Source organism: Pholis gunnellus, assembly GCF_910591455.1.
Source record: "Pholis gunnellus genome assembly, chromosome: 7".
NCBI classification, from domain to species: Eukaryota; Metazoa; Chordata; class Actinopteri; order Perciformes; family Pholidae; genus Pholis; species Pholis gunnellus.
The window spans coordinates 22,195,779-22,210,490 of NC_136533.1; the positions used below are offsets into that span (position 1 = coordinate 22,195,779).

The window sequence follows — 14,712 nt, forward strand, 5'->3', positions numbered from 1 at the left end:
TATGCACATGAAATGGATGTGTGTGTGTTTCCATGTGTGTGTGAGCTGACTGAGTGTGTTCCTCCCTTACATCTGTGTGTGTATCTAAGCGTGCAGCTCCCCGAGCAGACTTAATTAGAACTCACACACTAATCACATTTCCCACACTGCCTCCAGCCAGCAGTGATTAGCCCACATAATAAATGTAAATTCTAGAAGAAAAGAAAAAAGGAAAAAAAACGTTTTCATTAATGGCTATGCTGATGTGCAGAGGGGCAGTCAAAGCCACAGGATCCTATTAGGAGAATGAGGATTTAAAAAAAAAAGTACTCATATATATTTCTTCAACTCATTTACTCCAAGAGGTGATAATATTCAGGATGAAGTATTACGACTGTAATGAGCAGGAGGGCAAGTATCCCTAGAAGCATATTCCTGCTGATGGATGGAATCTGCAAAGACATCTTGTTAAACAGAGAAGAAAAAGAGAATCAATACTTTTTTCAACTGACTCACGGGTCTTAAAAGAACTGGGTGTTTTCTTAGTTGATTTTTGTACCTACAACTGTGTTTAGTAAATCTAGCAACTAAATGCTGATGGAGCAAGTAGCAAGAAATAATTGAACTCTTGTTTTTTTCTGAAATGTGATCAAGATTTGTCAGGTTCAAAGCGTCGATGATTTTTTCTAAAATGTATTTTAAAGATGTTTTTTTTTAATAAAATGTGTTGTACAAGTAGCAACTTTCTTTCAGGAATAACTTGCACGTGTGTGTTACAGTGTCTGTGTGCTGTTGATTTGTTGTTAAATAAATACTGCAGCTCCTCAACACCCCAGGCCAAGTCATTGTGTCTTAGCTATAAAGCCACCTGCTTCACGTCAGGTGGTCTGATGGGGCACATAATTAAGATGATTCAGACAAACCAAGCCGGCACCGTCATGCATAAAGATGCGTTGTCGAACTCGACCTCGGCACGTCTCCCTCCCGAGGTCGAGGGGCAGTCATTTACCCCGCTCTGCATGCCGGTACAGTATGCAGTGCTGACACACTCGCTGGCAGCCGACTCCTTTTGCAGGGCAGCGCGCGCGCGTGAAAGTCACCGGAGACGCTGGTTTCTTTACGCTTGTCAGAAGTCACATCCACTAACAGGAGCGGTGCTGTACAGACTCAGCGCGAGCTCAGGTTCATGACAGTGCACGAGAGCCGCACGCGTGTGTCTGTGTGTGTGTGTGTGTGTGTGTGTGTGTGTGTGTGTGTGTGTGTGTGTGTGTGTGTGTGTGTGTGTGTGTGTGACACTAGTGTTTAAGAGCGTGAACTCAGCAGAGCTGTCCCGCTGCATTTCCTCAGCTGCTCTTCTCACCCTGTAATAATCAATAGCTGGCGCTGGGCTCGCGTGGCACGGCGACAATAGATGAATCAACATTACACTATACAGACGGGGCCTGTCGCCAGCCTGCGGGGACTGCCGAGTCAAACCCACTTCATTCCCCTCTCTAATTCTCTTTAGTCTCTCCTAACGTCTCGTCTTTATCAGTGTGCCTGTCTACCGCGTCCCTCCATTCGTAGCAGGGGGACGCCGCTATTTTTGCGTCCTATACACGCACGTATTTCGTAGCGCGTCTCACGTTTGTCGCCACGAAGCTGAGTCGCGCAAACGTGCGCACGTGCAATTTCAGCCCAGTTGTTGGAGGTGTTGTGTTTGCGCCTCCCTCGTACATTTGTATGAATATTTCAGCTCCGCAGTGGGCTGCACCTCTGCGCACCGTTATGTGGATGAATTATGGAACGGAAAGGAGCGCGGGCGCGGAACAGCCGTTTCCACTTCATCTCAATCTCACGGCGTCGTCGCCTGTTTGAGGTGTGTTTAAAGTGAAGGCTTGAAAGAGACAGAGCGAGTGGATGCGTTGGTGTGTGTGTGTGTGTGTGTGTGTGTGTGTGTGTGTGCGCGCGCTTCTCCTTTATCTCCCTGCTCTTCGCGGATATCGGTTCCTTCACTGATCATCATTATCGTTGGAAGAAACTCGGGTTCTCCTTGAAAGCAACCATGTTGATTAATTCAGGTGACATAACCCTTCAGTACACACTCAGTCACTCGCACACACACCTACACACACACACACACACACACACACACACACACACACACACATACACACATAAACGCGTGCTCTCACCCATGACAGAAAATACCAGCATCCATATGTCATCTGCAAGATTTTATTTGACAGCAGCAACATTTGGTATTAAAATAAAGTATTTTTACGCCAATAGAGACATAGCGGGGTTTATTGTTTATTTAGTGAATTAGATTCTAACCTGAGACCTGGACACAGTAAATATGATTAACACATAACATCCTTCAGTTATTCAGTCTATAATGCAATCATGTGGAAGACTTCACAAACAACTAACAAGGAAATAAAATGCAACATGTGCGACTTGTGCCCATACAGGAAAATACTGAGCATGGAAAGTGAATCTTCAAATGAATAACTTGCATGTAAACAACAATATTCATGTTTATTATGGAGCAGATTTGACACTTCGATGATGGCAGGCTTCACTCTGAGTGGAATTCCTCTTTTAAGACTCCCATTAGCATCCTGATGTTGAGCCTGATACAGATGGTGGAAGATGTTGGACTGCTGATTTAGGATTTCTCTGGCCTTTGCAGCTCTAATGAATGAGACGGTCGAGGGGACCTGGCAGGAGGTTCCAGATCGTCCTGGAGAAGATTGAACACTGCAGACCCAGGTATTACAGCCCTCCCTGATATTACAGTGCTGTGGTCTCTTGGTGTACGAATAAAAGGGATCCAAATACAATCCTACCCCAGAAAAACCTTCATACATCACTGCTGCTTGACCAGATTAGCCTCTGACTTTAGGCATTTCTTTCAGATCAGATTTGATTGTGGACAGGCTTTTTCAGCTAAAACTCCATGACCTTTATTGAATGGAGATCCTTCCAGGATTGACATTGACAATGCCATTTCAACACTTCATCATCAAATACATTAAATATTTAAAATAACTAATTTGTCTACTTCAAAAATAAGCAACTCTGATTTGATCTGCAAAATGTAGCCACTATGCTTTATAGCTAAAATAAGCGTTTATTATACATTGTTAATAACAAGCAAACATCTAATGAAGGAAAGCAGGTGCAAGGTGGTCCCAACAATCCTGTTAGATCACAAGAATTATTCTATTCTCTATAATTAGCAACTGTTATTATGTGGAATATCCAATTTCTCTATCCAAGCACCAACATTTCAAGGCCAACGCATAAGTGCACAGTGAATACAACTTAAGCTATGAACGATGCTTTCATAGGTGCATACTTTGCTAAAGGCATATAAGACATACAGCATGTACCCATACAACAAATGTAATTTTAAATAATGGAGGGTATCACTCTACGAGTGTTAATTATAGACAATCATCTGTTTCATAAAACAAAAAACATGTTGCTGAGTCTCCATCTACAAGAGCAGGATGCTAGCCAGTGATCATAACTACTAACCATGGCACAATCATCCCAGTAGGTTAAAAGTAAACGTTTTGTGTGTCTATTATTAGTCATTAGTGAGCCGATCACAGAATTGTCTAAAATTCATTAAACCGTTTAGACGCAATCAAAGATACAGGTTCAGCCGGCAGAGAGCTCCCAGTCTTTTTAACACGTAGTAGTGTAGAGAGGAAACCCAATGGACCCGGCAGTACAAACGCTGGATAGAAATACACACCGGTGGGGGTTGTACAACAGCCACCGCTGCTGCTATTCCGATTCCTATCACATTTACTGATACATGATCTGGGATATATGAGAACATGACCAAGGGAATGGTGTACTATAATCACAAGTAGCCACCACAGTACTCTGGATTTGGACTCAAACGCAAAAATAAAAGTCAGTGTGTCATTTCAAATCTAATTCTACTTTCTCAACATTTCCCAAACCTGGTTTCCAGACCTCATGATACATGTGCATCACTTTTTGTGAGAGAGCAACTTGCTGCAATGATGCAAAGTGTACTCCGGGGGTGTGTCGGTACACGGTGACATCACTGCAGGGTGTGGTTACAGGTGTATGCTTCTGACCACACCAGCCACAGGCAACAGCAGTCTGTCGGGGAAATATACTTGAATCTTCCAACCAGCGGTGATAAGTCACTTTTTATGTGTTTCGAGGGTTCTGATAACCCCCTAGTTCTTTTAATGATTTGCCCCAAAAGGATTGGACAGTGCTAAACCGAAAACAGGCAAAAATGAAAATTAAAGCCAACCCTTGTCTTCTTTTAAAACTTTCCGATTAATAGCTAACCTGCTAATTATTTCTCTTTCAATTTATATTACACTTCTGAAGAACACATTGAGCTAGCTGTGAGTAATATATACTAAGGTGTCTCCATGAAATTGATTCATGGGGACTGGATCCAGGGTTGTGAAAGTCCTGCTGTGATAGCACTGAATCACAAACTAGACACATGCAATAATGCCAACATCCATCAAATGGCGTGGACATTTCTAGCTATTGACATTCTCAACATTTTTATCTTTACTCTGCTCCCTACCTCAAAAACCTCTCACTCACTCCCCCAGTTATACCCAAATAAGTGACAACTTATCCACACATTTTTACCCTTTGTTCAAAGTTAGTCACCAACAACGTTGTTCTGAGGCTAGAAATGTATTCTGTCTGCAGATTTGAGATGAAGGTACTAGATCTTGAGGATGAGGTGGCTGACGAGCCTCTGGAGGTCCTGGGTTCTGCGCTGGGTGGTCTTCAGCACCTCCTCGTGGTTGGCCTTCTCAGCGCTGTCGTAATCCGTCACGACCTTGTTGGTGACGAGGGACAGGCCCAAGACACGCAGGCCACAGTGACGAGCCACCACCACCTCTGGCACTGTGCTCATACCTAGACAGAGGGGAGAAGTCCGTCTCAGGTGCACTGACTTAATCATGAGCATAATAATAATAATATAATAATCATATAATAATCAATCATGTGATTTAGAATTGTAAGAGTGTTAATTTAAAGAGTTTATACACATACATACACATATATATATATATATATATATATATATATATATTCACATACAATATACAAAATCATTTTCATGTTCTTGGGTTTTTGTTTCGTCTGTTTCCTATTTTATTTTGAAGTTCACTCCTCATGTGTCATATTTGGTTTTACGCCCTGTTTTTGTGAGTTTTCCCGCCTTTTTGATAGTCTGCCCTGCCTTGATTAGTTTCACCTGTCCCTCATTAGGCCTTCCCTTGTTAGTCGGTGACTATGGGTACATCCCAAGTCTCTTAATTGCATCCCCGTTTCCCTCACTTGCATCTTTTCCTTGCGTCTTAGTCCCTCCCCCCAGGGATGCATGGAGAGACACATGGCAGGAAACCATGCAAGGAGAGAGGAAATGACAAATAAGAGACTTGGGATGTACATTATCTATACCACCTCAGTTCCTCTGTCCTTCGTCTATTGTTGCTGGAAGGAGTTTTCGTCCCGTCCACTTGAATCAGTAAGCTTTTTGTGTTATTAAATGATCAGTCTCTGCATTCTGCATCCTTCCTGTCTGTCCTGCTCCCTGCACCGTGACAATATTTCAAACTTACCTAAATTGGTCAAATAATAAAACATGATTTATATTTGAACCCCGCCTTCAAAAAAAGAGAAAAGTAATGGAAATAGAACAGCAGGTTTTAACAGTGGAAAATCAGACTTGCATTGGGCCATACTGTATGATTCTTCTATTAAATGAGAGGTACGAATATCCACCATAATAGCTATCGGGTCATATTGCAAAAAAAAAAAAAAAGTTGTGATTGAAATGGGAGGAGGTCTAGAGGGAATTGAAGCTGTTCTGGATTGTCTATAAAAGAAAAATGAGAAAGCTATTGACACATTTCAGATAGCTCTTTTTGTGCAAGGTGCCAGGGTACAATATCAGATCATGATGTAAAAATAACATCTGTGCAACATCAGTCAAGCTCTATCCTGCACTGCCCAACAAATCTGCTGAAAACCAAACGTTATTCACGACGAATCTCGCTCTCTGAATACTGGAGCTAATACTATCTAGACCTGGGCCTATTTGTTTCCTATTCCAGAAGGGGCTACCACTGCCAAATTCAAATGCTGTTTGTATTTGTTCAGAGCATTATATCTCTCCTTATCCGAACTATGAATTCATATTCATTTAAATATCCCCAAGCTGTTGTAGATGCACTTTCGAGACACATCAGTATCCCTTTAAGTGAGCACAAGAGAGCCGTACTAACCCACACAATCAGCCCCCAGCTTCTGCAGGAGTCTGCACTCTGCAATGGTCTCGTATGACGGTCCAGCCAGCATGCAGTAAACCCCTTCCTGCAGGAAGCTGCCGCAGCCCTGCTCCTCTGCCGTTTGCTTGACCAGAGCCCTCAGCTCACGGTCGTACGCGTCCGACATGCAAGGGAAACGCTCTCCGAACCTGGAGAAAATGTCAAATAAATGAATGGGACATGGCAATAAGACAAAGATGTGGCCGATGCACAACGTTTTTAACTTTCATAGTCCTGCATTGGCGTTTTTTTGTGCTGTACCTTGTGTCATTGTGCCCACAGAGCGGGTTCTGGCCCGCGAAGCCCGGCATGTTGATGTGATCCTTGATGAGCATGATGTCTCCCACTTCGTAGCTGCCATTGAGCCCCCCCGCTGCGTTTGTCACGATCACAGTCTCCACGCCCAGGAGGAAGAAGACTCGCACCGGGTACGTCACCTGGAATGACAAACGCGCCGTGCTTCAGAGACAGATACTGTTGTTCTTCTATTGCTTTGACACATGTCCGTTTTCATTTTATTGTTATTAATAATAAATTATTATTAGAATTTGTTTACGAATGGGAGTTACAAGATGGGGTTCACCCGGGAACAACAGTGGAGAAAATGCATCACATGAGAAAGCACAATATTTGAAAGGGGACACCTTCCGCATACACTGATGTCAGTAGACAGTAGATCATTGTTATTACTGTAGCTCCTTGTTGAACTGTGCATGACTGAAACAATCGTGCTTCTGCAGCTGATGGCCCGGTAATAACTACTAATGCTCCTTTTCACCGCAGTCCCATTTTGAAATTGCTGTTTCTGTTTCACATTTGTCTGTCGCTTGAATTGCCTCCGAAAGTGATTTGCTAGTTAATGCAGAAATGTCTCCAAGTACCCCGGTTCCTCGATAAGGTCATGCGCCGTCATTTTGGATTATTGGCCTGTTTGGATATGCGTTTTTGCATATTGTAGCAGCGGACTGTGCTGTCAGTGTATACTTTCGGCCTTGTCAGGGATGAAATGCAAGCCCAGTAAGCTGCATATGTAATGGCAGGACTGTCTGTAGTTACACTGTAGCAGGGAGCCGTTAATAAAAGAGTTGACTTGATTCAATTATTTGCCAAAAGGCTCCTGGGTGGCGATACATATTCACCCATGTAAGCTCGTTTTCAGTCAATGATTTCTAATGTCACCTATAGGAGGAAGACAAAAAAGAGCAACACAGAAACAAAAAGGACTTTAGAGAAGAGAACAAGATTAAGAGGGTACAGCCGTGCTAGCGATCGATTGAGGTCCTCCTTGTGTGTCCTCATTGTATAAGATGGGTGAGGGCTATCTTCGTAGTTCAAATTGCAAATAAACAAAGGGAGATGTAGTTTAAATAGAAAAAAATCCACTCAGACACTGTGGCTATATCAATCGAGAGAATCTGAGGGCGCACTTTTCTTGGAGTATAGTTAAACATCAGTAGGCTATTAGCTGTAGGTGGGCGATTAACGACACAACTGACCCAGAGAAACATACATGAAACATTGTGGCTATAGGGAAAAACATTGCTGACAACATAAAACCCTTTGAAAGGTCTCCTGAAGGAGTAATATTAAGAGGAGATTGAACCTGGGAAATTAGATACGCTCCTGTGGTTTGATGCTTTGAGCTCAATGGTAACACCAGCATGCCAACATTCCTACAATGACAATGCTATTTTCATGTTTATTTAGTGTGTTAGCATGCTAACGCTAATTAGCACTAACCACAAAAGTGGAGCTGAGGCTGATGGGTTTGACATTATTTTTTCAGGGTATTTGACCGTAAAGCAAAGTTTTGCATTCATTTAAATCTAGATCATCAACATCATTGGAGGTAAATGTGTTTGTTTTTTTTAAACCTGAAAAAAGCGCGATAAGCTGCTACAACTGCCATGTGTGTTGAAATGTGCCTTGAGTGGAAGTTTGACTTGAATGCTTTTATTATTATTTAATATATTCTTAGTTATAGTATTTGATTTTGCTTCATGTTGTATTTGTTTACAGTCCAGTCGACAGTTTAAATTTGCGAGCAGTTTGTTTTTGGAGTTTAACCGAAACCAATCAGTAACTGTTCATGAATTATTTATGGCCTAGAAGAGTCAATAGCATTCAAATTCACTGTTGTTTTTCCCATCCATCCAGAGGTGCACTTTGTGGTTTCCTCTGTAGATCAGCATTGACTTAATATCTTGTAAACAAGCTTGGTCATGGTGTTTGATTGCAATTCAAACCTGATTGATTTTTAGTTTAGAGGGTATGATTTGTATCTTCCTCATTGTCAGTGTTTAAGTTCACTTTGTAAAAAGAAAAAAAAAACAAGTTTGATGAAATCTTAAGTCATTCTGGTAGTGTCTTGTGAAGATTCACCATAGTTGGCTTGGACAGAAACAAATCTTTTAAAGTTCAACTCATGTGGTGATTGAACTGGAGGAATTTCATCCATTATATCGCTGTCTAAAGTCTCAACCGGAGACAGGAGGGTCATAATGCATCTGGCTTTCTATTGCTGCATGTATGAAATTGGATTTTATGATACAGTGGGATTATATGGATCATTTTATATGATGGCACATCACAGCTGGTAATAAGAAATAAAACCAGGATACAGTGTCTCCAGAGGCCAAAGGCCAGTCCCGTATCCACACTGTGACACACTGGGTGGTTTTCTTACTGTCATCATGATTCTGCAGCTGATCATTTAACACACAGAGTAAATTGTTAGCCAGTTGTGAGCTATAATATGGTCATATATCAAGTTTACACAAGTTTATATAATACAATTACAAAAGCATGATTGAGGATGAGATAAAAGCTTAAGTGTCTCTGAGAGTCGTTTCCTTAGAAAGGGTGTGTAAAGAAGGTTTGAGCTGTTGAATTTAAATTGTAAAATGTTCAAAACCAAACTATACATTTTGATATAAGTAGTAGTCACAAATACTGTATCTACAATTATCACTAGGTCAATGTTCTAATTGGAATTTAAAATGAAGAGATCATGTGGGGCAAAATGAATGGTGGTGTCTTGTAAAGAGCCTCCCTCTGTAACGCAAATAACAAAGTTAGTGTTTGCACATGTCCGTGGTTTAAAGATTAAAGCCTACACCTAACACAAGCTGTGAATGTTCTTCTCAAAATGATTGACAAAGTCAGAGTTGAAACGGCCAGCTTTGACTCAGTTATCCTGTATAGTATATCATTCGCATCAGCAAGTTTCCAAAATGGCTTGTGACATAAACTGACACAGAAAGTTGCTCATAAGGCAACTTAGAGTAGTAACAAATGGATATGTCTGCATTACTGCAAAAAAAAGGTGTTCATTCAAATTTCATTTTAAGTCATTAATAAATGAATTTACTTCCAGCATAACGAATACTAACATAGATAAATCCAGTATGCAAACAATGTCATTCTAAGATACAACACATAGTGTTTAAGCCAAGCTAGGGTGGCAATAGTGGGTCCACCACTTTAGTCCAGACTGCATATCTCGACAACTTCAAATGGATTGCTTTGAGATTTGATGATACCCTGAATATTCCTCTAACACAACCTGAAGTTACGCATTTGTGACTTTGAGTGTAATGTAGCAACATATATTACATGAGTTGCCTTGAAATCTGATGCACACATTCGCCTCCTTCACCCTCAGGATTGAACCCTTTTTTTTCCCTCTGGCATCATCATCGGGTCATAATTTCAATGTTTTACAATACGTTAGACTAAATGCATGCAAAACTAAGGACATTCCCATCAGCCTCAGCTGTAGTAGGGCTCATTAGCACATGTTAGCATGCTAACATGCTAATCTAAAACGGGCGAACCTGACACCTCGGCATGTCAGTATTTTCACTGTGAGCATGATTACCTCAGCGTTTAACTGTCAATTACAACATCACACAGCCACTAGTATGGCTGTGAACTTTTCATCTTAGCAATAACGCTGTGCTGGTCTTACTAATAAAAAAGGTACCAAAAAGCAGTTATGTACTGTAGCGTACCGTGTGTATGTTGTAACCCTCGTAGAAGTGGAATCTCCCCCGCATGCAGACACAGTCACGGCCCTGCAGCCTCCCGAACACCAGCTGCCCGGCATGGCCCGGCACTGCACGGCACACATTCAGTATGAGCGGCTGCTATGGCATGCTTACTTACAGTTTCCAAAACACATGCCTTTAAGATAATTATGCAATTTGTCAGAGACAACTTACCAGTGCTGGTGGGAAAATGTGGGATATCCTCATACGGGAACGTGGTCTTGTCATCCAGCAGGTCAGCCAGTCCGCCCAGGCCCGAACCACAGATGATGGCTACTTTAGGACGCTGCTCTGTGTGGGCCAGAAGCCAGTCTGCTGTCTCCTTATACTCTTCATAACTGTATCTGGAGACAATGGGAAGAACATTGATTCATGGTAAATATTACCTCACCATAAATCATAGAAATACTATCTAACGTGATTTCTTTTTTTTCTAACTCCCAGGCAAAAAGTAAAACACTGCTGACAAGAGAAGTCAGTTTAATTTAGCATACTGTCGATTTTTGTTCTGATAATAGGAGGGGAAGACACTTGGCAATGCAGGAGTGAAAGTGCAATGGAGGGAACATTGTGGAAGAAATAAGGATAAATACAACATTGGGCAACGCACTTCTGGGTTTTTACTTTGCCATGTAACGGCCAAATTATTTATCAGGGATGCTGATTACATTGGAAAAGCCTCAAGGTATAACATTCTACAAAGTCTGAAACAGTCTGTAATTCTGGTTATGAATCTGGTTGTTAAGCTATAACGTTGTCAATGAGCCCTCTGTGCTTTGTTATTAAAACACAATGACACTTTAGGCTTCAGCCTTCACCGAACCAATCTGCAGGAGAGAGACGGATGTTCAATCTTCCCACATTTTCCCCTTGTTGCCCTTTTTCTTTTTTTCTTCAGCTCCAAAGGGAACTGGGAATCGGTAGGTATGTTGGCACCAGAGACAGGGTGAAGTCAAAGTGATGAATGTGAATAATGCCCCAACTAAATATCTAAAGTTGTGACTGGCATTAAAACTTTGTCATGGCAAAAATAAAGCAGATGTGTATTGCTGTATTCAAACCTGTGGAAGAATTATCATAACACGTGATCGATTTATTCTACTGTGACACAATTGTTGCATGGCTGCCATTACCGGCTTGTCAGTTGCAGAGGTTGCCCTTCACATAATTCTTCAGATAATGGCAGCTTTACACATAAACACAACCACACTCACAATCAGGCATACTTCCAGCTGCTGTAACTTCTGCCATTCTGTTGTGTGATTCATAAACAGAATCCCTGTGGGTGCCAACATAAGGCGATAAGGGATGAGAGCAATTCATGTTTGTGTAACGCGACAACTGAACGTCATCTTTTCTTATCATAAACCCGAGAGACTGAAACCAGTGTCCAGTGTCCAGTGTGTAGACCTGCCATAAAAATCTTGTATCCAACAAAAACATGATGACTGTCATGTGTCTGTCATTCTGCGGTGATGTTTTATATGAGCGTCACTGAAATGTTCCTATGAACAAGGAGGTTGAAGAAGAGGAAAACCAAATTCTGTTCTCAATGTGTCCAGCTGCTGAATTTACTAATAGCAAACTAAACTGACTAAACTAACAGCTAACGACTAAGAAAGGTGTTCACACAATGGACATTCTGACAATGGCTGAACCTCCAACATAATCTTAACCCCCTTTCATTAAAGAACAAACACACATAACCTCTCACATCTTCAAAGATTCAGTCTGCAGCAGCCATCTTGTTATTTGCGGTCTAATGACAGTTGGTGGCGGGAATCTCCTGCTGTTTAAAACAGTTTACACAAAACTGATGCTAACTTTTTAGCTAGCTTCTATTATCCCCACAACTGTGTTTTAGCTTACTGAAGCTAAATACATTTTACTACACCTATGGATCAAAGTAGTGCTGTGTGAATTTGATTCATTTTAAGCTTGCTCTAACTTTACCCTAAAAATAAATAAATTATCACTCAAATGACAAATTTCACCTAAGTAGTCATACCTTCCAATAAATAGATATCAGGACAATTTTACAATAATTTTAAGAATATGGAAAGAGTAACGGCTAGTTTTACTCTATTTAATTAATTAAGATTTTTGCAGAATATATATATATATATAATTGTTATTATTTGCCAAAAGCTATTTTAATGCTTGTTGTTCTTGTATATCTGTGTAGTCATCACATTTCATGATCAGCCAGTTCACACAGGCTTTTGAAAACACAGTAGCCTTTGCATAATGAAACAGTAGAGTAAGAGATTTAACTCGGAGCAGGAAGTGAGCTCGTGGGCTCTCCGTTCTCTGGCTCTCGCAGACCGACCTGCTGCGCGCGGAGCTGTCCATGGTGCTGCCGGGAACTTTACATTCGGGCACTAGAGCAGAGAGCGGAGCGGGACGGCCTCCAGGCTGTTTGCTACACATTTTTTGGCAGACACAACACAGCAATGTCCTCCCGGTTCAACCGCCCTGAGCTGTTGCTAAGCTCCGGTGTTAGTCAGTGAACTGGAAACACAAGACTGGCCTGTTAAGTTAGCAAAGATATTTATCAACGAAATGAATTCGACTTGAAGTACACACGGCAGATCCACCACCTGTAACACACGGTGACGTCAGAGTGAGAGCCGTCATCTTGGGAGGGAAGCCCTTATAGAGGCTACTAATCCTCGGAATAAAGCATGTATGTTGCTTTAGCTCTGGCTACAGGAACATGAACACAGCACAGTCCACGCCAAGATGCGTTTGCGTGGACTGTGGCCTTGACAACCATGAAGCTCATTCCACTCCGGTCCACCAACATCAACATCCAGCCTTATCTGTCTTACCTGCACTGACTGGTGGAGGAGGATGCCGCTTCCATATCTGACGACGAGCGGGACCAATCTACTGATAAGACGCTGTTTGTGTCTTGTTTGACAGACGTTGCCCGTGCTGAGTTCAGGGTGGTGGAGCCGGAGCGGCTGATGGAGACTCTGCTGCTACTGCGGACGGACGGAGTGGCGGAGAGCGTGCTGCGCGCCGACGTCATGGCTTACAGGGCTAAGGGGGCGGGGCTTACGCAGACTGCCGGTCCCTTTGAAGAAGACTAAATCCAATTTTCTAGCAGGCTGCGCAACTCACTGATCCGTTCACTGATAGAGGCAGGGCTGGGAACAGAGGGAGAAACAATGAGGGGGCAAGAGAGGGAAAGACAAACAGCAAGATGAGGGGAATTATGTAAGATCAGCAACGAGTGATAAACAACCCAACGCTTTGAGTCACTGAGTTTGTTGGTTAAACACTTGCAACCAATGCATATGTGCCTGGACTGAACCATAGCTATAATAACTTCTCCTCCCTCTCTCACGCACACAAACGCACACACCCACACACCGGCTGCACAACAATTGAAAGTGCTGACTCATGGGTTAGAAGGAAAGAATGAAAGTGATAGCAGAGAAAGCACAAAAGCTGAGTGCCAACAGCTGTTATATGACTGTGAGCCTTTAAGTCAAGAGAACCATAAACCAATATGGTATAATGACACATCAAATACAATATTTCAATATTTAGGCTACTATAACCACAGCTGTAGTGAATATTGTTGTAATTTAGCAAAATTACAAAAAAAAACCCATTCATAAATACCTTTCCCACATTGGGTCCTGTGTGAAAGGTATTTATGTGAACAGAGTTAAAGATTAGTACCCTCTGTAAGATATCAGTCCAAATATATGTCATGAACACAGTCGGTCAAGAGGGATAAATATGTGGATTTGTAAAGTTGTAGATTCAATTAGAAATTCCTGCGGTGTCAACATGCTCACTGGGTTTTCAAATCCCTTTTGTAGTCACACTTGTCCTTATGACCTTCTTGCATGTGTGTGTGTGTGTGTGTGTGTGTGTGTGTGTGTGTGTGTGTGTGTGTGTGTGTGTGTGTGTGTGTGTGTGTGTGTGTGTGTGTGTGTGAGTGTGTGCAAGAGAGAGTGAGAATTGGTTTGATGAATATAATATTTTTTTCTGTTTGTTATTGGATATAGAGATATTATTTCTTCAATGTGTCCATGGATTATCCAGGGATTTTAGATTAGCAGAAAGTAACTGTGTTATTAACCTCATTTTCAGTAAATGTTTTTTTTTAAGTCTGCAAAGATCATTTCACCTTCTCAGCGCAAGAAAAGCTGCAATAATTTGAATCAAGGTCAAATTCCACGTCTGAAACAAGCTGCATTTGGTTTAAATTGAACTTCTAAAAGTAAACAAAGTAAATCACACACATAAAGTGAGTATATTTAAATAAACCTCAGCAATTGTGAGGTAGCCTACTTGAACATTATAATTGAGTATTTCCATGTGATGTT

At 41.7% G+C, this 14,712-nt stretch overlaps 1 protein-coding gene across 1 annotated transcript; it reads right to left on the reverse strand.

The window, feature by feature from the left end:
* Positions 1-2,201: 2,201 nt before the first annotated feature.
* On the reverse strand, positions 2,202-13,351 carry pnp6 (purine nucleoside phosphorylase 6). The gene is made up of 6 exons (XM_079163833.1): positions 13,198-13,351; positions 10,541-10,710; positions 10,331-10,434; positions 6,579-6,754; positions 6,276-6,466; positions 2,202-4,899 (listed from the first exon to the last, which is right to left on the reverse strand). Exons 1-6 carry the CDS (start codon positions 13,230-13,232, stop codon positions 4,703-4,705), a joined length of 873 nt encoding a protein of 290 aa, XP_079019959.1. The 5' UTR covers positions 13,233-13,351; the 3' UTR covers positions 2,202-4,702.
* Between the last annotated feature and the right edge of the window lie 1,361 nt (positions 13,352-14,712).